Source organism: Synchiropus splendidus, chromosome 7, assembly GCF_027744825.2.
Source record: "Synchiropus splendidus isolate RoL2022-P1 chromosome 7, RoL_Sspl_1.0, whole genome shotgun sequence".
In the NCBI taxonomy this organism is placed as follows: Eukaryota; Metazoa; Chordata; class Actinopteri; order Syngnathiformes; family Callionymidae; genus Synchiropus; species Synchiropus splendidus.
Window position 1 is genome coordinate 14051344 of NC_071340.1, and position 24573 is coordinate 14075916.

The 24573-nt window shown below is 47.0% G+C and overlaps 3 protein-coding genes across 4 annotated transcripts; 2 read left to right on the plus strand and 1 right to left on the minus strand.

The window, feature by feature from the left end:
• Positions 1–454: 454 nt before the first annotated feature.
• On the plus strand, positions 455–11524 carry cmya5 (cardiomyopathy associated 5). The gene is made up of 14 exons (XM_053870595.1): positions 455–555; positions 1095–1731; positions 4277–6550; positions 7043–7138; positions 7200–7418; positions 7508–7530; positions 9431–9555; positions 9622–9756; positions 10172–10318; positions 10396–10543; positions 10606–10739; positions 10844–10961; positions 11031–11207; positions 11272–11524. The coding sequence occupies exons 1-14, from the start codon at positions 455–457 to the stop codon at positions 11522–11524; spliced, it is 4587 nt and encodes a 1528-aa protein (XP_053726570.1).
• Positions 11525–12708: 1184 nt separating this feature from the next.
• mtx3 (metaxin 3) lies at positions 12709–16196 on the minus strand. 2 transcript variants are annotated; one of them, XM_053870484.1, is made up of 9 exons: positions 16091–16196; positions 15544–15613; positions 15346–15422; positions 15177–15269; positions 14922–15104; positions 14767–14843; positions 14166–14323; positions 13956–14044; positions 12709–13872 (listed from the first exon to the last, which is right to left on the minus strand). In XM_053870484.1, the coding sequence occupies exons 1-9, from the start codon at positions 16181–16183 to the stop codon at positions 13771–13773; spliced, it is 942 nt and encodes a 313-aa protein (XP_053726459.1). In that variant the 5' UTR covers positions 16184–16196; the 3' UTR covers positions 12709–13770. The 2 variants fall into 2 exon arrangements, with proteins under 2 accessions (XP_053726459.1, XP_053726460.1); XM_053870485.1 differs by having other exon boundaries at positions 15720–16179.
• A 1327-nt stretch (positions 16197–17523) lies between these two features.
• On the plus strand, positions 17524–24367 carry thbs4a (thrombospondin 4a). Its single transcript, XM_053870309.1, has 23 exons — positions 17524–17630; positions 18001–18198; positions 18344–18591; positions 18828–18933; positions 19002–19093; positions 19195–19246; positions 19319–19527; positions 19591–19728; positions 19860–19940; positions 20009–20161; positions 20230–20334; positions 20539–20646; positions 20714–20873; positions 22444–22562; positions 22617–22669; positions 22729–22813; positions 22877–22973; positions 23030–23208; positions 23325–23373; positions 23444–23640; positions 23744–23916; positions 23979–24118; positions 24181–24367. The coding sequence occupies exons 1-23, from the start codon at positions 17552–17554 to the stop codon at positions 24228–24230; spliced, it is 2871 nt and encodes a 956-aa protein (XP_053726284.1). The 5' UTR covers positions 17524–17551; the 3' UTR covers positions 24231–24367.
• The last annotated feature ends 206 nt before the right edge of the window (positions 24368–24573 follow it).

Here is a 24573-nt window from a genome sequence, read left to right on the forward strand (position 1 = left end):
TCTCAGAGTGTGTGGGAATGTGACTGGATGTGTTCAGTGTTGCAGGCAGCCGCGGGGGGCTGGAGTCTAGTTTCAGCCCGTGGCCTATATTTAACCCAGCGAGGGGAATTTTCATCCTAAAGCCACACATCTTCAATTCGACAGGAGGCCTCTTAAGATATACCAGTCGCTTAATGATTTATCGGGACAAATGCAAGCGCAGCCAGTCCGACACGTTGCCAGCTCCTTCAGGGAGATTGACTCTTTTTCTCAGAGCTGAAAAACCCACGAGCCAGTGAGATTTCCGACTCCTGTCGCTACCCCACTCTGGTTTATTTCTGTCCCCCGGCTGAGTCAGTTGGACGGCCCCTGACTTCGAATGACATCCGACAGACTGACTGCAGGAAGAGGGGCTAAACAATAAAGACACCAGGAATCGACAGTGCGGCGTTGTTGCAAAGCCTTTAAAGTCAAGATGCACGAATGTGAGAACTCGGACTTGCAGGACTTTCAGGGGGAGGCTTCTGATACCGTAAGCCAAGACGATGACGACGAGGTGGAGGAACTTCAAAACAGGTGCCTGACGCCCCTTTGTTGTGTTTCCAGATCTTTTTCGTTTGCTTTATTGATCAGTAGCTGCTGCGTTGCGAGGCAGGTCAAACAAGTCAGAGTGCATGAGTGAGTGTTGGTTCATTTGAAGTTTCCCTGCTGCATCATGGATTCTTTCTCGATCACGAATGGTCATCATTGTAAATATCTGAAATGATAGCTCTTCTCTAATGTCACCCAGATGACGCGCAGGGACATCACCCCACGCTAACCCAGCGCGGAATGTCCGTGCACGTACCTGCCAAGAGTGCATTTCATTATAGTGTTTCTTTCTTGGCCACCATGCAACCTGATTGAAAGCTGGAGACCAGCAGCCATCCTGAGAAGATAAGCAGCTGTTAGGGTGTTTTCAGGTTAGATTTGATCGGGTGGTGCAGCAGAAGTGTCGCTCCAGCTTGTTATGATTTGATTCATTGGTTTGTTCTCCGGTTACGTTCCCGTGACCAGAGACCAGAGATCTCCATGTGAGCAGTCCAAGCTTCACCGTCCATTTCTCTTTCCGCCAGCCTCCGAGAGGTTGTCCAGGATCAGTCGGTGAGGCCCCAGCTTCAGTGCCTGATGGTGGACCCCTCCTTCTCCATGGTCACGGTGCAGAGCGAGGACAGCGGTATCGTTTGGGAGACGGCCTCCAGCCGATGTTCCACTCCCTGGGCTTCTGAGACCAGCTCTGTCTCTGAGGCCTGCAGCATGGAAGGAGCTGGAACTGCGGGGAAGATCACCATCGTCTTTGATGAGGAGAAAGTCACGCGCAGGAGGACCAGGTCCGGCGGACGTTACAGCAGGCTGTCGGACAGGTTCAGCCGGCCTGGGAGTTCCAGGTCGGCTTCAGCTCTCGGCGTAGAAAGACCCGAGATGGCTGAGGTGTCCCTGCCCAATGTCAAACAGGAAACGGCGACGGCAGAAGCCGACTTGGAAGAAATCAAAAACAAAGATCAGCAGCTCTTCTCTTTAATCTCAGATGGATTTGAGATTCTCAATATCAGAGTCCCATCTAAGCTTCCCACGGTGGATGAAGAAGAGAGCACTGACCTGCAGGATAACTTGTCCTATCTCGCCCAGACGCCCAGAATCAGGTCCCGGAATCAGCACAGCCTCACTCCAGTGAGCCCGACAGTGGAGGTGGAGGCCAAGGACGGCACTGAGGTGTGTAGTCATGCACGTGTTCGGTTTGGTGACTTCCTCATGTTTATCTTCACAGCAGTGCATTGGTTAGAGTGATGAAGCATGTGCGACACGCTTTCCAAAATCCTATTCAGATCAACCAATGTGATGAGGGCAATATGGCAAAAATACATCATGACTGATTTATTTGAAATATCTATTTCAATTTTATCACAATCTAACTTGTGTTTTTGAGACTAACTTGCAAGTTTCTGGTCAGTGTTAGTCCTACTGGATAAACTTTTTTTTTTTTTAGGCCAAATAGCTTTATTATTCTAGTTTGAATAATTTCCAGACATATCTTTAACATTATTTGCTTCAGCTTCATAACTACAATTATTTTGCCTCTCCACACATTTTAGAGCAAATACGTTTGGTTCTGGCTAACTTTTTAGCTAACAAAGCAAACTGGACAGTTTTCGAGTGTCAGTTTTGAAGGGAGACATCACGTTAGCCTGTTAGCTCTTTGGTGTCGCGGGACAAGCATCATTCCGTCATTCCCTCCTGAAGGTGTGCGGTCAAGTTAGAGGCGCGTCAGCTTTAATGTGATGAACCATGCGCTGCGAGTGATGGATGGATCACCTCTCAGCATAGATCTGTCTACTGGACAAATCGTGGGTCATTTCCCACGGCACACTGCTTGAAAAACGGTGATCGCTATCATTCCGCGGGCGGCTGTGTTGTGAGTCGCGACACCGAAGAATGTAATCTTTATGAGATCCGACGGGACGTGTTAATGGGAGAGGATCAACAGCTCACTGATCGGTGCACGTGGTCTGGAGGAGAGAGCTGGCTCTCTGGGGAGCACAGGTGTGTTCAACACACATGAAGAAAAAGGTTGCCACTGGAGTGAAGCGCGAGGATTCACCTCCGTAACAACGTGGCTCATGTGTGCGACTCCTATATCGAGGAGAGCTGGCGCTCTCAGGTTGCTCTGCCAAGACGTTCTGCTACCTCTCAGACACAAACAGACGACGGACAAGACTAAGATGGTGAATGTACAAATGGAGTTGACAAAAACATACTTTACTAAAACATGCAACGGTTTATTCCGTGGCTGTCAGTAGATTACAATTTTTAATCTCAATTAATCGCACTAAGGCTGAGCTATTTTGCGATTAATCGCACATTTTGCATCTGTTCTTAAAGTAGCTTAAAGGAAGTACAGTTCTCGACCACCATTTGTAGCGATTTGTTCAACATCTGAATCGATTTTTCCCTTTACAATGAATGGAAAAAGAAATAATGCGTTCCAAGCCTTAAAATAGGCTTTTGTAGGAGTGAATGTAGAGTGTCTGCTGCAGGTGCGCTGTTCGTCTATGTGTGTGGCCGCTGCATGTGGGAGGGGTTGCCGAGTGAGAGACGTCTCTCCAGAAGTGAAGAGGTGCCCGGTGCGTGTCCAGCTCTGAATGTGCGCTTCTGTGCAGTTTGGCTGTGACAAAGTCATAAACCAAGTAACGCTCTGTCCCAGACTCGCCTCACCCCTGTCCCAGCTCCAGCCCACAACAGGACATCAAACCCTGGAGTCAGCGCTCCAGCCTCGGAGGTGTGGAGAGCGAGCACCTCCCCTGTGACACTCGGTCCAGTGCGGAGACAGGAAAGGTTTTACACCTCAACATCCGTTCAAGTTCTGGATTTTCGCTCGAAATCAGACGCAAAAAAATCTAGAAATTTTTGTTCAAACCCTGATTTGTTCCAATTCCGCGACGTTCGAAAACCGAGGCACCACTGTATTTATCCTCGTAAGAGAGGCCAATAATGTCTACAATGGTATGCCTGTTGTTGAGACTCTTCAGAGCCGCTGAGGTTCTGAAGAATGTTCTTGACAGTATCTGTTCTGTTGGGTTGTGGGAGTAAACAAATGTTAGCATGAGGAAAGTTTTATTGCCACTCCTGTGTAGATAAACATGATTGTCTGCAGGTCTGTGTGTGTGTGTGAGAGAGAGAGAGGTGCCCTACATCTCTCAGCCCAACTGCCCGGGATAGGCTCCACCCCCCACCAACACATTTGGAGAATAAGCAGAAGGAATGAAACATGGCTGTATTAGCTTTGAACAGGTTAAAAAGAAGCTGGTTCATGAACCAGGCAAGAATAGCCTTCTGAAGCCATTCAAAGCAGATTCACACATTTTGTTGCTGGCTTTTGTTCTGTATTTTGTATGGCACATTTTTTCAACTTCAAAATCAAGAATGGTTATGATGTACTTTTTTGGATAGTGGTGTCTGCAAAATGTAATGTATGCAAATGCATGGAATAGAAAATTCAACCATAGTTTCAGATTTTTGTTTAAATATTATTTTATTTTGTTTGACGTAATTTTAAAACTTGCATCTGATAATTTGAAAATGGTCGTATTATTATTATTACAAATCATAATAACAGAACCTACCATTGACATACCTTACATATGCCATGATCAACATTACACCATACATAATTGAATACCCAAAGCATATTTTGAAATTCTATCCTCCACTTTGCATTTCCGATTACTTTGATGTAACTTTGCTCACTGTCTCTCTGCAGCCTCCAAAAGAAGACTTCTCTCAGTCATGGGCAGACCGGGCTCACACGCCCACTCAGGCTGAAGACTACTTTGAGAAGTTTACCCTTGTGGACGTGGTGTCACCAGAAGAGCAAGCTACTATTCCAAAACAGGAAGTCGAGCGTCCTGCTGTGAAGCCCCAGGATGAACATGTGAAGGAAGCCACCCCTGTGCACCCTGCAGTGTTAGAAGACTCCTTTGTTGTCGTATCAGAAGGGGATATAGTTGAGGAGCATCTGGACGAGGTCTTCTATGGAGATACAGCACCAGATGATGCCACCTCTCGAAGAGAAGAAGAAGACCTGGAGATTGAGGCAATGGTGAGAGCAAGAAGAGAAAGTCAGAGGTCAGCCAAGGAGAATGGCGGAGTGCTGTTTGTCAGTGAGGAGACCACCCTCACACCTATATACATCTCCTCTGGTCCCCCAAAAATCATTGATCCCATTCTGTTGGAGGAGCCCACGGCCATGTCCTTCATGTACACCGACCTGTATGAGGACGCTCTGGGGGAGCGGAGGAAGAGCGACGAGGAGTTCTCAGAGGCCGAGAGTGTAGCGTCTGAAAGAACCTACAAGAGGCGTTTCTCTGACTCAGAAGAAGATGACGGATACCTGCAGAAGTTCACTTTGAAAGATGAAACACCGACGACGGAGGTTCAAGGACCGTCTGTGGAGCGTAAGCGAGAAGACAGGATGATGTGGTCGCAGAGTGATTTTGACATGACAGGCTGCTTGAGAAGGGCAGTGGAGGAAGAAGAAGACACTAAGCCGAAGCCTGGTGGTGCTGAGAAGAACACAGATTTGGATGAAGTATTAAAGCAGGAGAGTACTGACATGCAGCTGCCCACTGGGCCTGGAAAAGCCATCCAGGAGTCTGATATTACAGAGAGTGAGAAGTTAGACATGGTAGTTGCCCAAGTCCCAACTGAGAGGGTGAATATGGCCGAGGTGACCACCACGAGTGAAGCTGTGGGGAGGGTAGAGGAGCACATGAAAGAGGAGCGAGCTGAAACAGCTCCCCAGCAGAGTCTCTTAGAACTCAAGCAAGCAACTCCCTCACATGACCTGACAGATCTCACAGTGGAGACACTGGAAAGCTCTGAGAGTGTAAGTAAGTCAGAGAGCAGCGAGAAAATCGTGTTGGAAGAGACACAAGTAAAAGAGGTGAATATAGAAGAAGACCTCGCTTTGAGCAGAGAAGAAGAAGCTCAAACAAGTCAGTCTCCAGAGCAGGATCTGAGGAGCTCCACTGAGGTGCCTCCAGTTGAAGTTATCACTGATTCTGAACAGGACATTCAGGCAGTCGTGACAGTGGAAGAGAAGGTCCAAACTGAGGTTCAAATTGACCTTAAAGAGGCAGAGTTAGAGGGTAAGAGGTTTGAAGGCTCACGAGACGTCAAGGAAGAAGTGTTTAGTGCAGAACCTGAGCGGGAGTTGGGGGTTGAAGCACTGTCCTTGAGTAGATCTGGTGGGGAGGATGAGATAATGAAGCAGGAGGAGATTGCTCAGGTGGCAGGTTCTTCTCATCAAGAGCAGGAGAGCGACCACTTGCTTATTTTCGTGCCCAAAGGAAAAACAGTAGAGATGGATGTCGACATGGAGACGGGGCTGCAGACAGCAGATGAAAGTTTTGAAGATCTGTCACCGTCTGTTAAGACACCAAGCAGCCCAGAGGTGGTTGAGGAAACTCCAGAGATGATGGAAGCAGAATTACATATTGAGAAGTTGGAGAGGGTTTCTCCAGCCGAGGAGGCCAAAGAGCAGATAATGGATGCGGATGAAGAAGCCTCTTCACCTCTGAGCGCACTGAGAAGTTTTGCTCTGCAAGAGGATTTATCCATCTCGATCAGTAAAGACGAGCAGACCACAGAGGATGCGAGGAAGACCAGCATCATGGAAGCATTGACTGAACAGCAGGAAAAGGAGGAGGCAGAAGTAGCAGTCGAGGAATATGAGATGATACCCACGGATGCAGAGGTCAAGAGAGGCGAAGAGGAGTTTGTCCCTGGCTGGGACGCTAAAGAGCTGCAGATGGAAGATGAACAGGATGCCTTGGAACTCCTGGAGGAAGAACCCATCGAGGCAGGCTATGACATCATAGATGCCGAGGAAGAGCATCAGGCCCGGCTGGCTGCGGAGCTGCAGGGGTTGGACTGGTTCTGCCTGACCTGTGAACATCTGCTGTCTGAGGAAGAGCAGTCGGAGCACCGTGGACACAAGGTCACCACCGTGGACAAAGCCTTCGAGGAGCTCAAGGTAATGTGCTGAGGGAGAGGAACCCCACTGAGATATGGAGCTTTAACCATCCCCATGTTATGATGACAGCAGCTCTACGAATGAAACCAAGTGTTGTTTATGAGTTTTGGGCTTCATAAGATAAACACCTCTGTGCAGTCGCCCTCCAGCTGGCAGGCTGCTTTGTGCTCACATTGACATGTAGTGATGTAAGCGTCTGATTTGATCGACGGAAAAGTCGGACGTGACATCAGAGTGTGAGGAGAGAAACTGGAGCCGTTGACTCAACGCACCTTTTAGACTCCAGTGCTTTTTATCCAAGGTTGAATTTGCTTTTGTCAAGGTCAAGGTCTCCCATGGGTCGGCAGATAATTGCATGAAATCTTTAGAGTCAGGCTATGTTTTGGTCTGGAGCTGGACCAGACTACAGTGGCCCATTGGGTCAGAGAACTGTGTAGAATGCCTTTGTTCCAGCGGCTATATCTGCAATCCAAACATCTTCTCTGACCCCAGGACAGACTGAGTGAGTGGATCTCAGAGCTGCAGGGAAGGTCCGAGAACATCGAGGACTTGGTGTCTGAGCTGGAACTGGCCTACAATTCTGTGGAGGTAAACAGCGCCATGTGCAGTTAAAGCAAGAAAAACTTGTTCCAACACGCGTGTGTTCCAGGACCAGTTTGTGGAGAGCGAGAGTGCAATGAAGGCTCAGAACGAGGAGATGATGGCGCTGGTGATGGAGCAGTACAACGCCATGTCTGTCAACACGGAGGAGGAAAAAAAGACCAAGCTGGAGCGGCTCTATGACCAGATCGTGTCCTTCCAGGAGAACATAGACTCAGCTAGGTCCACCCTGGAGACGACAGCCAGAGAGGCGGAGACGGAGGCTCGGGTCAGTCCTCTGCTTCGTACCTTCAGATGATGGTGCAGGGTGGGTTGTGTCAGATCTGTGCTCAAGCCTTCATTCTGTTCTCTTGTCAGTCCCCTGAAGAGATTCATGAGCGGTAATCCTGCCTGTTGATGTTGTGCAGTGAATCTAACCATGCTTGCACGTCCACTCTAGCTCGGAGTTAGACTCATGTATTCATTTGGTTTAGCTGTGCACGTTTTCTCTTTCCTGGGTGGCTTTGTCTCACTGTGTGTGTGTTCAATTCATGGCTACGTTATTAACCCACAAATGTAACATACTGCCTCCCTGAGTCACTAAAATAAACTACATATATATATTATATTTTTAGAAAAAACAGACTGGTGCTGTTGCGCAGGTCAGAGTCACCAAGAATGAGTGGGGGAGGTTTCATCCTTAGTTAGACTCATACAATGGCATTTTAATATGTGATTTTCGAGTGGCAGAATGTAAGTTGACTCCGTAAACATCAGGGTGGAATTGTTCCAGTGAGGAACGAACTCTTCCCGCAGCAAAATGTAGTTCATCCAAGTGTACTTATTTTATACTAAAACTGAGGAAGTATACTTTTGACATACTACATATGAAAGACTTCAATAGCACCCTGGATTGTACTCAAGTATACATACTTTAATAAAATGAACTTCAAGTAGGCTACTTTTTTCTTTTCTTTGGGGTTTCAAGTATAGTACTAATGCAGAAGCAAAGGCTCCTGCGGGTAGGAAACAGACGTTTGTTATGTGTGTAAGGTACCTTTGCCCTGATATTGTTCAGTTCTCATTTGACAGTTTCTGATGAGTACTTCTGTTGAATTACTAAATAACTGTTGGTCACTGTGAGTGTGACCCTCTGCCGTCAACCACAAGTGATATGAATATATGTAGGCTTATGTTTGGGTGGTGAACATGGTTGGCAATTTTAGAGTTTTCCCCATAGCTAATGTGAACTTTGAATATACATTGAATAAATGAAGGAGGTATATACCTAGTACACTAGTAATACACTTCTTGTATACTTTGTTGAATACATGAAAGTAAACTTTACTCAACTGAAAATGTTCCAATTTAGTCTGTAGAAGTATAAAATGAGTATACTTTTTACTAAACTACTAGTATACGGTCTAGACCAGGGGTTCTTAACCTTTTTTTTTTATCTCGGGGCCCACCTTTCCTCCATCCAAGTAATAGAACATTACTCTTGATTTCATTTGTGATCAATAACCATATTTAATCTACTTACACGTAAACAAACCAAAACTTTGTGAAAGTGTTGAGAACTGTTGAAATTGGAAAAACTGAATTCTGAATTAAATAAATATAATAAAGCCATGTATAAATATCATACAATAAAAATAGTATATTTTATTTAAACTCCAAAGAATATATAAATGAAGTGTAATTAAAAGTATCACCATAACATGTTCTCATTTTAAGTAATTTTAAAAACCGCTTCCACAGGTGCTTTCATGAACAGTTTTTACTGTTGGGGCAGCATCACTTTCTTAATAATTTTTTTCCTTTGAAAGAACTTCTCCATAGTTGGTAACGATCACAGATATGCAGCTGTCAAGTCAATTCAGTGACACACTACTGCCACCATATGTGGCTGATATATTAAAACTGAGCGGCCTAAAGGGGTAAAACAAGAAAACTTTGAGTGGCCCTCTAGGGGGCGCTCGCGGCCCAATGGTTAAGAATCACTGGTGTAGACTATACTTGCGTACTTGTACTGAAGTATACTTAATAACGTGAACTAGTTTTTGCCAAGGGTTCGCTGCATGAAGTGCACTGAACTTTGTTTATTGTGAAAGAAACTTAATACCCGATCTGTTAATCTGTTTGGATTAATGAATGTTTTTTGCCCGTAATTCATTGAAAATGAATTCACCTCCCAAATGGAGTGTTTTGGCTGGAACAGGTGGATGCCAAGAGCTGAAGGAGAAACCCACTCGCTGTGGAAGTAAGCAGCCAGTGTGTGTGTGTGTTGTGTGTATGAAGCCTGCAGGCAGCTCTGGAGTCCACCATGTCTGTGGAGCTGGGTCCCCGAGGGTTGCTGGTGTTTGAAGATTACGCCAAAGGAAACTCAGGCAGCTCGCACCGCGCTCAGCGAGAGCGGATCTCAGGTGTGTGTGACGGACTGACGCGGACGCCGTTCACCTGCAGATGTAGCTGATGTACCTGTGTCCCAGTGCCTCACAGCCCCGCCCTCCAGGCTCAGGAGCCCGGCTCTGCCACCAGCACCAACGTCACCGTTTACTGGAAGGTCAACCCCGATGACATCATCGACTGCTTCCAAGTCTACTGCATGGAGGAACCGCAAGGAGGTAAGTGTTCCGTCCACATCACTGTAATCGCACTGTAGCTGCTGTATAAGTAAAGGTTTATGTTGTAGACTGAATGAAAATAAACCCTGGTTGAGATGATAGTTATTGCGTCTCTTTCCTATTAGCCCATGTAAGATTATGATGATGGTTTTTCCATCATCTTCCTGCTGGAAGTGGTTGAGGGGAGATGAGGAGGAAACTTTAAGTGGACGCAGCTTTGAATGATTTGCTAAAGCAGAGGAAAAATATTCCTCTGGTGTTGAGTAGACCACAGTCATGAAAAGTTCCTGGTCACTTCGTGGTTCAGTAGCTGCTCGTGAGAGGATCAGGAATCCTAGTTTTCCCGCCAGGTTACAGAGAGACAGACCGTTTTGATAGTTTTGATATGGACTCTTGTCCCGGTTCTGACCCGCAGCGGTGTCTGAAGAGTACCGAGTGACAGTGAAGGAGAGTCATTGTGTTCTGGAGGAGCTGGAGCCTGACAAGACTTACAAGGTTTGGGTGATGGCTGTCAACTGCACCGGCTGCTCTCTGCCCAGCGAGCGGCTCCACTTCAGCACGGGTCAGAACCACCCACACAGCCGCCACACACTCTTTCCTTTTGAGGCTTTCAGCAGCATGTTGTCGTGCGTCTGCCAGCCCCTTCGGTGCCGGTGATCCATTCGGAACGTTGCACCGTCATGTGGGACGTGGCCATGCTGAGGTGGAGCCCAGGGAAAGAGGCTCCAGGACTGAGTTACACCTTGGAGTACTGCCGTCAGTACGAGCTGGAGGGGGAGGGGCTCAGGTGGGTCCCGCGACCTTGAACGACCTCGGATTTGTTGGTAACTTCCAGTGCTCGTCCTGTAGATCCACAGCAGGCATCAAAAGCTGCGAACACAGAGTGGTCCTGCAGCCCAACGAGAGCTACTTGTTCTACATCAAAGCTGTGAACGAAGCAGGAGCCAGTGAGCAAAGCGAGGCTGCGCTCATCTCAACCAAAGGTGCACGCACACAACAGGCTCCCACTTTTAAAGCCACCTCCTGTCATGTGACCCAGACTGGAACACTTCATGCACTGTGGTTCTGTTCTGTGGTGCCATCATAGGAACCAGGTTCCAGCTCCTGAAGTCTTCAGCTCACCCGGCCCTGGAGCTGTCCTCGGACCAGACCACCCTCTGCTACACACAGGAGGCCCATGAGCAGAGACCTCCCACAGACAAGCTGTGAGTTCCACCATCTGCCAGTGGTCTTTTCTTGAGTCTCGAGTGATCGGGAAAATGGCTTCCTCCCAGGTGTCCGTCCATCCTGGGCGAGCTCCTGCCAGCCAGCGGTCGCTGCTACTGGGAGACGGCGGTTGGTGGGTGTGCTGCGTACAGGCTGGGGGTGGCCTACCGCACTGCCCACAAGAACAGCTCCCTGGGGGAGAACAGCCTCTCCTGGTGCTTGCGGTGCACCCCGACTCCATCTGGGTAGGAGATCAGCTCCTCTTCCCATTTCAGAATCCTTCCCATTGTTGATGTTTTGGTCTCCCAGCTACAGGTTCCAGCTGCTCCACGTCGACGTCAGGTGCAGCGTGCAGGTGATCGAAGCCCCTGAGCGGGTGGGAACTCTGCTGAACTACCAGAGTGGACGTCTAGCTTTCTACAACGCGACCAGCGGACAGCTGCTGGGCTCCTTCCAGCACAGCTTCACCAAGCTCTGCCATCCTGCTTTTGCCCTGGAGAGTCCAGGATGCCTGCAGGTCTGTATGGTACCTGAGGTGCCGGAGTTCATCGGAGACTCTTAGTTTCTGTGCACTGTTCTTCATTTGGTTTCTTTTGAATAAGATGTAGTAGTTAGCTTAAGAACATAGATAGATTCGTTTGAATTTTGGGTTTAAGAAAACTTGAATTACGTCAACCCACAGTACAAATAAACCTGAACAAACACAGAGCCCCCTAACGTTGCGTCACAGGAGACTACTGACAAATATGTTTACATTTGTGGATTTAAGTTGCCTGTTGTGCTACACTGATCACTGTCTTTTCTTGTCCTCCTTGTTTTTAACCCACAAATGCAACACCAAAGATTCACTGTAGCACTTTCTCACATTGTGTATAGGCCTGTTTTGTATTGATAACTTTTATGAACAGATGTCATCGGCTCTGTGCTTCACTTTCAATTCAATGAATTTGATGTCTGAGCATTATTATTTTTATATTTTATGAATTTCCTTGCGAGATTTTTTTTAATTAATATATGCTGCATTAGCTTCAGTTTGGTGTTAGTCTTACATGTCAACACTAGATGGCAGTAATGCACGCGAATAGATTGAATTTTTGAATGTACAGTACAGTCCACCCTGAAAGCAGTTTATGAGTTACATCCCTCGCTATTTCTGAAGCAGGTGTAGAATGTTTATTTGGACAAAAAAAAAAAAAAAAGCTTCATGCTACTTACACTGAAAGTGGTTAAGAGTTGTCTTTACATCTTACTTATTTTAAGGACATATCAAGAGGAAAGTAGACTTTTTGTGATTGTTTTGGTTCTAATGTATCCAAATTGGAATGAGAATAACCTTTAAAAAATAAACAAAATATAAACATTTCAGTCTACTTTGTCATCACTCCTTGCTTGCCATATAGAAAGCCATGTTTGCTATGTTGCAGGAGCACCTTAAACTTATCTCAAAATCTTAAATAACCAATCTGATTTACATTCTGTTTATAATTACTGACTATAAACAGCGTCGACAATCTGTCCCTGTTTTGTCGGAAAGTTTAGAGCAACTAGTCTCATTTGTTATTTGTTTTGGAAAGTTGGAATAAATCGGGCTCAGCAGCCGCTCAACAAGAAGAAGTGCTTCTGTTTTGTATAAAACAGAATAGTTGCCCCGGAGTTTCCATCTAAACAAGCTAGTTTCCATCATTTCACACCACTGTCGAACAATGGAAAACACCATGAGTCAAACAAAAGACCTTCATTGTTATATATGCCTTTTATTAACATGATGTCAGAACACAAACACACAAGCAGTCATGAAGGCACACGGCAAACGTTTGTTCTTCACAAGCATGAATGTTGTTACGAGTGCTGCCAGTATATGGCTTCAAAAAACGGGAATGGTCCCATGTAACTGGGAGGTAACCAGCGGTGACAGACAAGGACGGCATCCTAAACGCACTTGTATGAGGTGAACGTGAAAATGTGGACTCAAAGGCAGCTCATGACAGTGAATTATCAGACGTCAAGTCATTCAAACTGATGGACACAAGAGACTCTAAATAACAGAAGCACAGAGGGAATACAGAACGAAAAACAAAATTATTTTATGACAGCAACATCACAAAAAGTTATTTTCTTTTTAATAACTTGGATATTATTTTTACTGGGCTACTTTCTTTTTTTTAACTAAAATATATTTCGTAGGTCAGTGAACGCACCAGAAGCCATGTGTTCTGCATGCAGGGGAGAAAGGGTTTTATTTTCGACTATATTAGATTAGATTTTTTCTAAACTCCTGCAATGAATGTATTTGGACATGAACATTTGAAAGTTATGACAATGCACAGCTGAACGTGGAACAATGAGAAACCACAGTAATATCATCCTGAACTAACAGAGCAAAGGTCAGTGCCTCAGTGTTGCGGTCAATCGCTGATCACGAATTCTGCTTCATTCAGTTGCATTGCTTTGTTTTCTGCATGAAATATCTACAGTGGGTGAACCACCAAACCAACCTGAAAAGCCCCTGAAAACTCTGACACTGACTTTGGAGTTGTATAAAGTGCTCTTCTTGGACCAGGTATAAAACTCAACATTTGAATGCAGTCCCTTTTTAAGATAAAACAAAGCTATTAAAGCAGATGGACGCTCTCAGAGGTCACACTGACTGACTTCTATCCCACTAGCAACGTCTCCTTCAGAAACACACGAGCACTTTCTTCATCTCTGAAAGCCCTTTCCTCTAGTAGTTGTAGCATAAATACAGTTCAAGTCAGAATGATTATTAGAGCTGTGAATGCACCTTAATCTACACTAAGAGGTCAGAGGTCACGCGGGTGTGGAGTTCCTCTCGCTCTTCGGACTGGGTTTGGGTTCTGGGCGGTGAGGTCTGTGCTGAGGGCTGCTGCTGCTACGCAGGTTGTCATCCATCTGCGACATATAGAGACATACAAACTATCGATGGTTGTTTGGAAAATAATTGCAGACAAAGACACACTCGTCGGCTAAAACACCTTCTCTATCAAGTTGGATTCTTTGTTCACTAGCTGAGTTAGTTTCTGGAGGTTGGCGTCCACAGATTCCTGGACAGAAGGAGGAGAACCTGCAGGAGACGGGTGAGAGTGAGAGCAGCTCAGAGTTCAGCAACTTCCAGTGAAAGTAAACAGAAAATAAAACAATAGTTGAACAACAACTGTGAAAGGTAAGAGTTGATGTGTTCGCACTTGGGTCTGAGGCGCTGAAGTATCTGGCAAGGATGTTGTCGCAGAACACGACCAGGTTCTCCAGCTGCTTCAGGTGGTTCTGCAGGGGGCTGCTGGGGAGGTCGGCTTTGAGCAGAGGGGCCAGAAAGCCAAACATAAACGCATCCAGGCTGCTCGGCCTGAAACCACAGATGTTTAAAGTTTAAAGAAAAGTTTCATTACCAGCTCTAGGAGAACTACTGCAACCACGGGACGCTAGCACGACAATGGCGAACTGCCAGAGCTCAGCCTGTAAACTTGATTTGTTTCTACAGAAACGCACCACTTCTGTCCACATACACTCTAGCAAAACACTCACGCTACTGATACAGATGTACCTTTACTGCTCAGCACAATTCCACAGAACAGAAAGAGACATGAGTTGAGAAGAAACCATATGTAATGACAGGCAACAGGAAAAATATTGAGAAAAACATGAATGGTACATTTATTTTAAGATGACCTGTTGACAGATAAAAAAGTTTTCCCTGTGGTTGTGCAGTGACACACACCAGCAGCCAGGCCTCAATATCATTTTACAAAGTAAAAACACCAGCTAGTGTGTGATAAAGGTCAAACTTACGAGTTTCCAAAACAGTATTTATTGCTCCCGAGTCTGTAGGAGAGCAGATTCAGACACTCTTTGGCGTCACTGTAAATCTGAGACGGACAAACGCAGAAGAGTCACATGACAAGTCGACCGCGCTACTCAAGATGAGTCCCATGACAGGTGAGTACCTTCCCTTCTACTTCAGTGATTTTGAGGAGCTGCGACTCTCCTTTGGTCAGCAGGATCCTGGACAGGGCAACGTTGGCGTGGCGACGAGGCACCAGGAAATTCAGAGGGAAAGGCGATCGGGAGGCGAACCAGGGCCGCGTCAGGTTGGCATAGTTTTCTGCATCCACCCAAAAAGTGTGTAACTGTTTGAACAAAGACCAACAGTAGATCCACGAGCACATGGGTTAGTAGAATCAGAGGGGTCGGGAGGTTACCAGAGCGGGTCGCAGTTTCTCCTCCAGCAGAGCGATGTACGCCATGGTGTCGGCTCCTTGCCGGGCCGACAGCTCATAGTCAGCGTTGAACCTCTGAGGAAAAGGTCAAGCGAACTCAAGTGTTGCCGAGACACCTTTCATGACTCGTGTCACAGTAATGTTCTCTTGCCTGCTTCCTCAAGAAGGTGAGGATCTGGGAAGGTTCGACGACTGAAGAGTCTCCACAGAGGAGCTCTGGGATGGTCGCTAGGAGGAGGCACAGTATGGAAGACAACCTTATTTTAAGGCCTGCTCCAAGTTGAAATAATACAATATAATATTCGACGCCTTTCTTTTGTTTCATTTCACGTGAACACTCTGGACCCACCTGTCAGGGTTCTCCATGTCCAGTCCACTGGTGAGACTGTCAGTTTAGCACCTGAAAACTTTGCATAAGCCTGAAAGAAGAGCACATCGGCATTATACAAAAATACTATTTCTAGCGCTAAATGAAAGTGTAAGAATATAAGTTTTCTTTTTCCAGTTAGCACTTGCGTCACAAACCGTAGTTCGTTTCATCTTGTTAATGCTTGTCAACTTATTCATTTAAACAAGATGTCAGCAGACGGGGAGAACATCCTGGTTTCTACTGGTTGACCTTGAATGTCCAGGTACTTCCAGGTGCTCAACAACCAGCCGCAGTGCAAGACTCGTCTTGACAATCCAGCGAAGAACCCAACCGATGAGCGATCACGACTGTTTGTAAACACCGCGACAGCTGCCGACTGCAGTGCAGCAGCAGCAGCAGCCACGTTAGCATGAAGCTAACCAATGACAGCTCCAGCAGATACCGACCCGATACTCGCGCAACGAGGAATGACACGTCCACAGAGCGAACATGCGTTTGACAGACAGTAAACCAAAGAACGCGTTACCAGAACCACCAGAGACTCGGTGTGGACAGAGGGAAGACCCCAGTCGCCTCCCCAGCATCTCAACTCCATGGCAGCCGCCATGTTTCCTGTCATGGAGACAGCTGGGGTGGGGTGACGTCATAGGATAACAGAACCGCCGCTTGAAATGTCATATGAAACTACTTTTTTTTTAATGATTCATTCGTCAAACAATCACAATAAGTTACAGTTAATTTAATTTATGGCTATTTATTTATTCATTTCATCAACTGGCGTGAACAGTAAGGATAGATGTATAGCATGTGTACTGCACTAGGCCAATGGCTGTGGTAAACATCTGAGAAAATAGTGACATTATAATATACATAATGGAGTTCATTGTTCAGCATTACACCCAGGCAGCTCAGAGTCAAACCACACTCCTCTGCTGGAAGCCACCTGGCATTGGAACCTGGTACAAAAGCTATTTGACAGCACAAGTGAAAGACGTACTCTAAAATGAAAAAGTTGAAAAGTAAAACACATTACATGTATATTCGTCAATATAATGAATTAAGATTGAATACTCTATAATATTGATGTAAGTATTCGTCTTAAAATAATATTTTAGTGATAATGGCTCTTTCACAATATACTGTAGGACTTGAGTTCACGTATGATCGTAAATAATATAATAGTAAAATAGCAGTAAACATAATAGTTCAACATCTACTCGACAGGAACTACCTTCTTATGGGCAATATCAACTCATGCCTGTGGAATCTCTTAAAACTGTTTGTGGAGTGTGTTTCTCATTGGCCATGATGGATTATAGCAGTTATACTTTTGATGTCTATGTTTTATCCATCCTGTTATGTGGCACGGGACGAAACATCAACAATAACCAGCAGACACGCAAAGACAGAGATACGAGGGATGTGGAAGTTCTGTCGAAATAACACTTTGAGACGAGAAGCAGACATCCAACGAATGTTTCCATGGTGAAACACCGTCTCACCTCCAGCCCTCTCCATGTCATTTCCTGCTCATGCATTTAATTCCAAGGAGTTCTGGCTAAAATGAAAGTGAATACCATCTGGGGGGATGTAATCCGTTACAGTAAGCTTCTGGAGAGAAGTTGACTGCTCTTTCCAGTCACCCTGTGTTGCTAATACATCGATTTCAAATGAAATGGAGGCTTGAAAAACATCTGTTGAGTTCATTGACCACAGACAGCATCTGGAAATGAATCGGTTTTGGAGTTTCTTTATCATAAAGCAACAGGCTTGACTCAGCGCTGCAGAAACACACAAGGAATATCCTCTTTCTCACTGACTGTTTTTTTCTTCTGCGGACTCTCCAGAGTCCCCCGGCTGTGCCAGTGTGGCACCAGAACCAGACGAGGACCCTCCCCCTTGCTTTAAAAGGCCTGTACAGGGCTTCAAGTCCATCTCACCTCTCAGTGTCGCTACCTCCGGGAGCTCTGTCCGGTGGTGTTGGATCATGGGTGTCCGGACCAGAGGCTTGGCTCTGTCGCTGTTGCTGCTGCAGCTCTTGGCCAGTGCCACAGCCCAGGGCTTGGGTGAGTGTCACATCTACACTAGCCTCATTCCATCTGTTATCTTTCTCTTATCTGATGACGGTTTCAGCTGAGTGCACGTACTTCAGTGGTCAAACTAGTGGCTGGTAAAACTGTTTTCAATCTCACTGTCCTGCTGCCTGTGACATAACAGAGTCCCCTCACTCTCTAAGTTCAAGCTTGAGCTTTGTTTGTGCCAGTGGAAAAGACTTTACTGCTTGTCCTTTCTCACTTTATAAAACGCAGCGTGACACAAACACATTCACACATAATAACTCCTTCACTGACGCTGCAGCAAGCCATTACTCAACACTAGTGAGGCCAACAAAACCATCAGCATACCAACCTTTTCATCTCACCGTGTGCTTGTCAGTCTACGACCTGCTGGTGTCGCCGGACTGCCTGCCCGACCTGCTCCAGGGGAGCCTGAGGAACAACGGCCGGGACGAGGCGTTCTTGCTGTCCTCCTTCAGACTGCAGAGCAAAGGCCCCACGCCACTCTACAGCGTCATCAATCCGAAGGACAACACAAAATACCTGGAGCTCAGCGTTCAAGCCAAGCTGAGCAAAGGTACCTGACGCTGATGGAGGCGTATATTCATTAAAACAATAATAATAAGAATTACAGTACTAGAAGGTGGATATTTAGGCATCAAAAATCCTAGGAGCCATTCCACCACTTTGACAGTTCATCTTACATGTCCCGCCAACTGCAGTCACTGTGCGATACCAGAGGTCAGACGGCAGATTCAGCACCACCAGCTTCAACCACGGATCCCTGGCTGATGGCAGAGAGCATCATGTGATGCTGCACGCCAGCGGTCTGCAGAACGGCCCGCCACGCCTCAGTATCTATGTGGACTGCAGACTGGTCCACTCTCTGGACGACCTGCCCATAGCTTTCGGCGCCATCTCGGCTGGCTCTAACAAGGTGGCACTTAGGACCCTGCAGCCCAATGGGCAGGTGAACATCAACCTGGTTTAAGTATAAAGTTTAAATAAATAATTCAAGACATCAACTGTGGGTGAATATTCAAATAAAACCCACTGAATTTTAGAATTGGTACTTGTTTTTTTAATTTCTCACTTACTGCAGTGTTTCTCACAAATAATCAGAATGTTTAACTCACCATAATTCTGGCTTAAATATGAATGTTAAAAGAATGAACAAAGGAATAAATACTCTCGCCCTCGCTTCAGGACGAGCTGACCGACTTGAAACTGGTGATCGAGGACATCGTGGAGAACGTGGCGACTCTGCAGGGCTGCAACACGCAACATCAGGGTCAGGTGGTGCAACTGTTGGGTGAGAGAAAGTAGCTCTGTAGAGGCGAGGTCACATGACTCAACACAGTAGTCCTCACTTCTATTTAGATATCCAGAGCAGTCGAGCATCACATGACCAGACCACCATGATGGAGCTGAAGAGCTTGTTGGCTGAGATGAAGGAGCTGCTCCACCAGCAGGTGACTCAAACTAGTCGGGCTAGTAAGATTGCACACGAATGCTTGAAAGAAGTTGAGGTCGGAAACAACCGTAGCTTTGCTAAAGCACTTCATTTCTGCAGATTAAAGAGACCAACTTCCTGAGGAACACCATCTCAGAGTGTCTTCCCTGCGGTGAGAGGCTCAGAACTGGAGTGTAAGCGTGTGGAACATTTCAGGTACTTCAATGTCTCAATTGTTGCCCAGGTCTTGCTGGGAATCCCGCCAACCTAAATGTGGGTCCGGGTCCAGGTCCGGATTCAGATCCCAATGGCCGACTTCCACAGACACCTTGTCCGCATGGCACTTGCTTTAGACAGAACATGTGCATCCCGGATGGAAGAGGCGGTTACAAGTGCGCTCCGTGTCCTGATGGGTTCACGGGCGATGGGGTCAACTGCGATGACGTGGACGAGGTACTTTACATGCTCCCACAGAGAGACGACCAGGTCCCGGGAACAGTTGTGTTTGTGTTGCAGTGCCAGCTGGAGCCGTGTTTCTCTGGCGTGAAGTGCGTGAACACGGCTCCTGGGTTCCGTTGTGAGAAGTGCCCGCTGGGATACATGGGACCTGAGCTGAATGGAGTGGGAGTGAACTTCGCCATGTCCAACAAACAGGTCCAGTGCACCCAACTTGAGGGTGCAGAATGGGAGCCTTCCTCAATTGCTGTTTAACCTTTGAACTCACCTCCAAAAACATGGTGTTTGAGAGTGTCTTCTTGATATAGCATCTGTTTGAATTGTCGCAGGTGTGTGTGGACATAGATGAGTGTGTGAATCCGCCCAAAATAGGAGGCTGCACTGCCAACTCTAACTGCTACAACACCATGGTGGGTAACAGCCAGTGTTGCTGTGAAGCGTTCTTCTAGTTGACCTGACCCCAAGATCTGCTCTTCAGGGCTCGTTTCGCTGTGCGGATTGTAAAAGGGGCTTCACGGGTGACCAAATCAGAGGGTGCCACGTCAACAGGCTGTGTCCCAACGGCCAACCGAACCCATGTCACGAGATGGCGGAGTGTGTTCTCCAAAGAGACCGCAGCGTTACGTGTGTGGTGAGAGTCAAACCTCCTGGATGGATGGAGAGACCAAGAGGCTCTGATGATGCGTCCCCCTGCGACAGTGTGGGGTCGGGTGGGCTGGAGACGGACACATGTGCGGGAAAGACACTGACATCGATGGCTATCCGGACAACCAGCTGCCATGCAGCGACATCAGCTGTAAGAAGGTATTACAGTCGCTTACTGGTCGATACTAAATAAGTCTGTGTCCTCACATCTACCCAAAATACTTAGAAGTTGGTAAGTACTGTAGGCATGTTCCCTAGTGTATAACTATCCAGCAGGAGGAGCTTGGACAGTTTTCACCACCAAAAGAGTTGGAATGGACACCTACACTATCAACCTGACTTTAAACTGACCTGTGTTTTCAGGACAACTGCGTGATCGTCCCCAACTCTGGCCAGGAAGATGCCGATGGGGACGGAGTGGGAGACTCCTGCGATGATGACGCGGACGATGACGGCATCCTTAACATAGAAGTGAGTGGTCTCACCGCCGGTCCTTTGCCATGCGCCAACACCGTCACCAGGTTCTGTTCCTGCCCAGGACAACTGCTTGTTGGTCCCTAACCCGGATCAAAGGAACAGTGATAAGGACCTCCACGGCGACGCCTGCGACAACTGCAGGAGCGTGGACAACCCGACCCAGAGGGACACCGATAAGGACGGGATGGGGGATGAGTGCGACAGTGACATGGATGGAGACGGTGAGAAGCCGCTCTGTGTGATACATTTGAGAGTGGGAGCAGCTGTATAAACTATTACATAACCCTAAGTATTTTGACAAGAAAGTCTGCTCCTGTATCTGCAGAAAACATCCGTCTGCTCCTTTCCTCTGTCGAGCCGGTTTCCATCTCGCAACCTAACCCAATGAGGTCATTGTTTGTTTTTTTTTAGGGGAAATAACTTTAGTATAAAACAGTGTGACATGAAATGGCAAACGTTCTCAAACATCAGTCACTGCATGGACCTTTAAAAACAAACCTGGAAAACACTTTGGAAGCTGACCTTTACGAGCGTCCACATGTTGGGTGAAGCTCTGGTCACTGTTTCTGTTCCTCAACTGTGTCGAGTCTGTTTTCTCCGCCAAATCTTTTTCCACCATGAAGTGTTCCAGACTGGAAGGCTGCTGGAAACTATTCTCAAATACCACCATCTGCGGATGTGATTGTTGTGACTGCACACTGTCACCTCTGTCCGCACTGCAGTCAAATGCTTGAAATTGTTCCTCTCTTTCCTGGACTTCCAACAGCACAGGACGCTCAAGAATGTATAGTTGGACACCAAAAACAATCACACAGCTCTTTTACAGCTCTGAAATTCATACTGGGACAGTACCACCTTAGCTAGAAAAACAGCTGTCGACATACTGAAAACATCAGTGCTGAAACTCACTTTCTGTCGATCTTTGACGAAATAACTCGACTCACCACCAACTTTGTTGTTCCCATTAATGTACCGCGTCTAGTAAAGAGTGTTGACTGTCGTGACGACAAACAAACCATGCAGCGTGACGTAGTCAACTGGCGGCAGTCCTGATCAGAGTTGCTACAGTAACTTTGAAAAATTAATCTGACTACTGATTACTCCCTCAAAAAGTAACTTAGTTACTTTACTGATCACTTGAATTTAAAAGTAACTAAGTTAGATTACAAGTTACTTGTCAAGTTACATTTGGCAGCTGGCTACATCTCTCATCGCCCAAACAATATCTTTTATGTCAATGTTGAGGTTGGGTTCTTGGGGCTCCAGTGTTTTTCCATGTTTGGGGTCATTTTTTTAGCACAATCTCAGTTACATGAATATTACAGTCAATGTTTTGCTTTGACACACTCTAACCTATTGGAGCGAAAACCACTCCACAAGCATGTTATTTTTGCAGAATACAACTGTTTATTGGTTCTCAGAATCTTTTCTTTCTTTATTGAATTTGGTAACATTTATCTATTCACTATCAATGCAAACGCTTAAAAATAAGTCAGACATTATTCTTACATTATGTATTTAAGTGAAATAGTTTAATTAAATGCATCAAATCTTCCTTTGTATGAAGTTGACCAAATTCGATTGATAGAAATTAGATGTGTACATTTGGCTCAATATAAGCGCAGTATAAGCATCATGCAGTGTGTGGGGCTGGCGTGTTTTCAGTAGCGTGGTCTTGAATGAACTGCAGTTTGGATGAGTTGTGGTCTACAGGCTGCGAGTTTGACGCAGCGGTTTGAATAGACCTTGCACCATAGCCATAACTCAGATGATCTTCTGGTTCACTTTCAGGTTTTGCCAATCCTGTGGATAACTGCCAGCGAGTGCCGAACCCGGACCAGCAGGACAGAGACAGAGATAACGTGGGAGACGTCTGTGACACCTGCCCTGACATGTACAACCCCAACCAGGTGAGAGCTCCTCCCCCCAGCTGACCCTCTCACTAACACTCTTCTTCTTCACAGTCCGACTCGGACAGCGACCTGGTGGGCGACACCTGCGACAACAACGTGGACAGGTAGAGTGCAGGTGACCGTCAGCAGCAGACGGTTGTGACGGTGTCACGTCTCTCCTCAGGGACGGTGACGGGCACCAGGACTCGAAGGATAACTGCCCCACCATCATCAACTCCTCGCAGTTGGACACAGACAAGGACGGGATGGTAGCTCACTCTCACACCTGACCGATCTCCTCTGGCGCCTCCTCATGCACCGCTGTGTTCCAGGGAGACGAGTGTGATGGCGATGATGACAACGACGGAATTGCGGATGACAATGACAACTGCAGATTGGTTCCCAATGTGGACCAGAGAGACTCTGACGGTGAGACCCAGCGGTTGTTGGCATGGAGCGGCTTCAGAACCAGGCGTGTGTAACAGGGGACAGCGTTGGCGACGTGTGTGAAGGCGACTTTGACAACGACAACGTCACCGACATCGTGGACCAGTGTCCGGAGAACGCTGAGGTCACGCTGACCGACTTCAGGGCCTACCAGACCGTGGTGCTGGATCCGGAGGGAGACTCTCAGATCGACCCCAACTGGGTGGTTCTCAACCAGGTGACCGAGCTCCAGAGTTCACCTCCTCAACTTTGTAAACGGTCACCTGATGTGGTCCTTGCAAGCACCAAACACAGTCCAGGTCTGGTCCTTGCTCTGACAGCTTCTCTCGACAGGGTCGGGAGATCGTCCAGACCATGAACTCTGACCCCGGTCTTGCTGTTGGTGGGTCACCTCCCATCACTGATGCTGTCATTTCCATTCTACGATGTTTAGAAAAACACTCTGCCCGCAGGCTACACGGCATTCAGCGGCGTGGACTTTGAAGGAACGTTCCACGTGAACACGGTGACGGACGACGACTACGCAGGCTTCGTCTTCGGCTACCAGGACTCGTCGTCCTTCTATGTGGTGATGTGGAAGCAGACGGAGCAGACGTACTGGCAGGCGGCGCCCTTCAGGGCAGTGGCCGAGCCCGGCATTCAACTCAAGGTGACTTCTTGACTGTCAATCCCATAAAGCAGATCAATTTCTCCAGGGTCTTTTGTCTCGACGCTTAACATTTTATTTACTGTCCGTCGTGCTCTTCACTGAGGTGGTGAAATCCAAGACAGGACCTGGGGAGTACATGAGGAACTCCCTGTGGCACACTGGGGACACCCCCGAGCAGGTCCGTCTCCTCTGGAAAGACCCCCGCAACGTGGGCTGGAAGGACAAGGTGTCGTACCGCTGGTTCCTGCAGCACAGGCCGCAGGTCGGCTACATCAGGTACGGCCACACACACTTCTGACAAGCCTAGCGCACCCAACTAACTGGTGCGGGTGCGGCAGGGCTCGCTTCTTCGAGGGCTCAAACCTGGTTGCAGATACTGGGGTGATCATCGACACCAGCATGAGAGGGGGGCGGCTGGGGGTCTTCTGCTTCTCGCAGGAAAACATCATCTGGTCTGACCTGAAGTACCGCTGCAACGGTGAGTTCGGGTGAGGGTCTCAAGTTCGGCACATGATTCTCATGGGCTGCTCTGCTGCACAGACGCCATCCCACCAGACTACCAGGACCTGAACGCACAAAACTCCCGCTGATGAAGCGAGGGGACCGAGAGAGAAGCTTCCAGGTTCGTAGACAAAATGCTTACATCTGGGCATTTTATCCGATTCACCGACAGCACCAGGACCTCAGTCATGTACCTGCATATCTCAGTGGACAGTAATCATTTGCTTTTTAGAGGAATAAAAATGCTATTCAAGCCTCTCTTTTTATGTCTTTCATTTGGGTTCTCCTGCATGATCATCCGCTCATCAACCATATATCGGCTGAGATCTCTCCTGTTAGAAGTTGAGACTATCACACAGTCATAGCGAAGTAGCGTGTTCTGGAAACAAAACAAAAAAATATAGCCATTACTGTGTATGAGATATAATATTA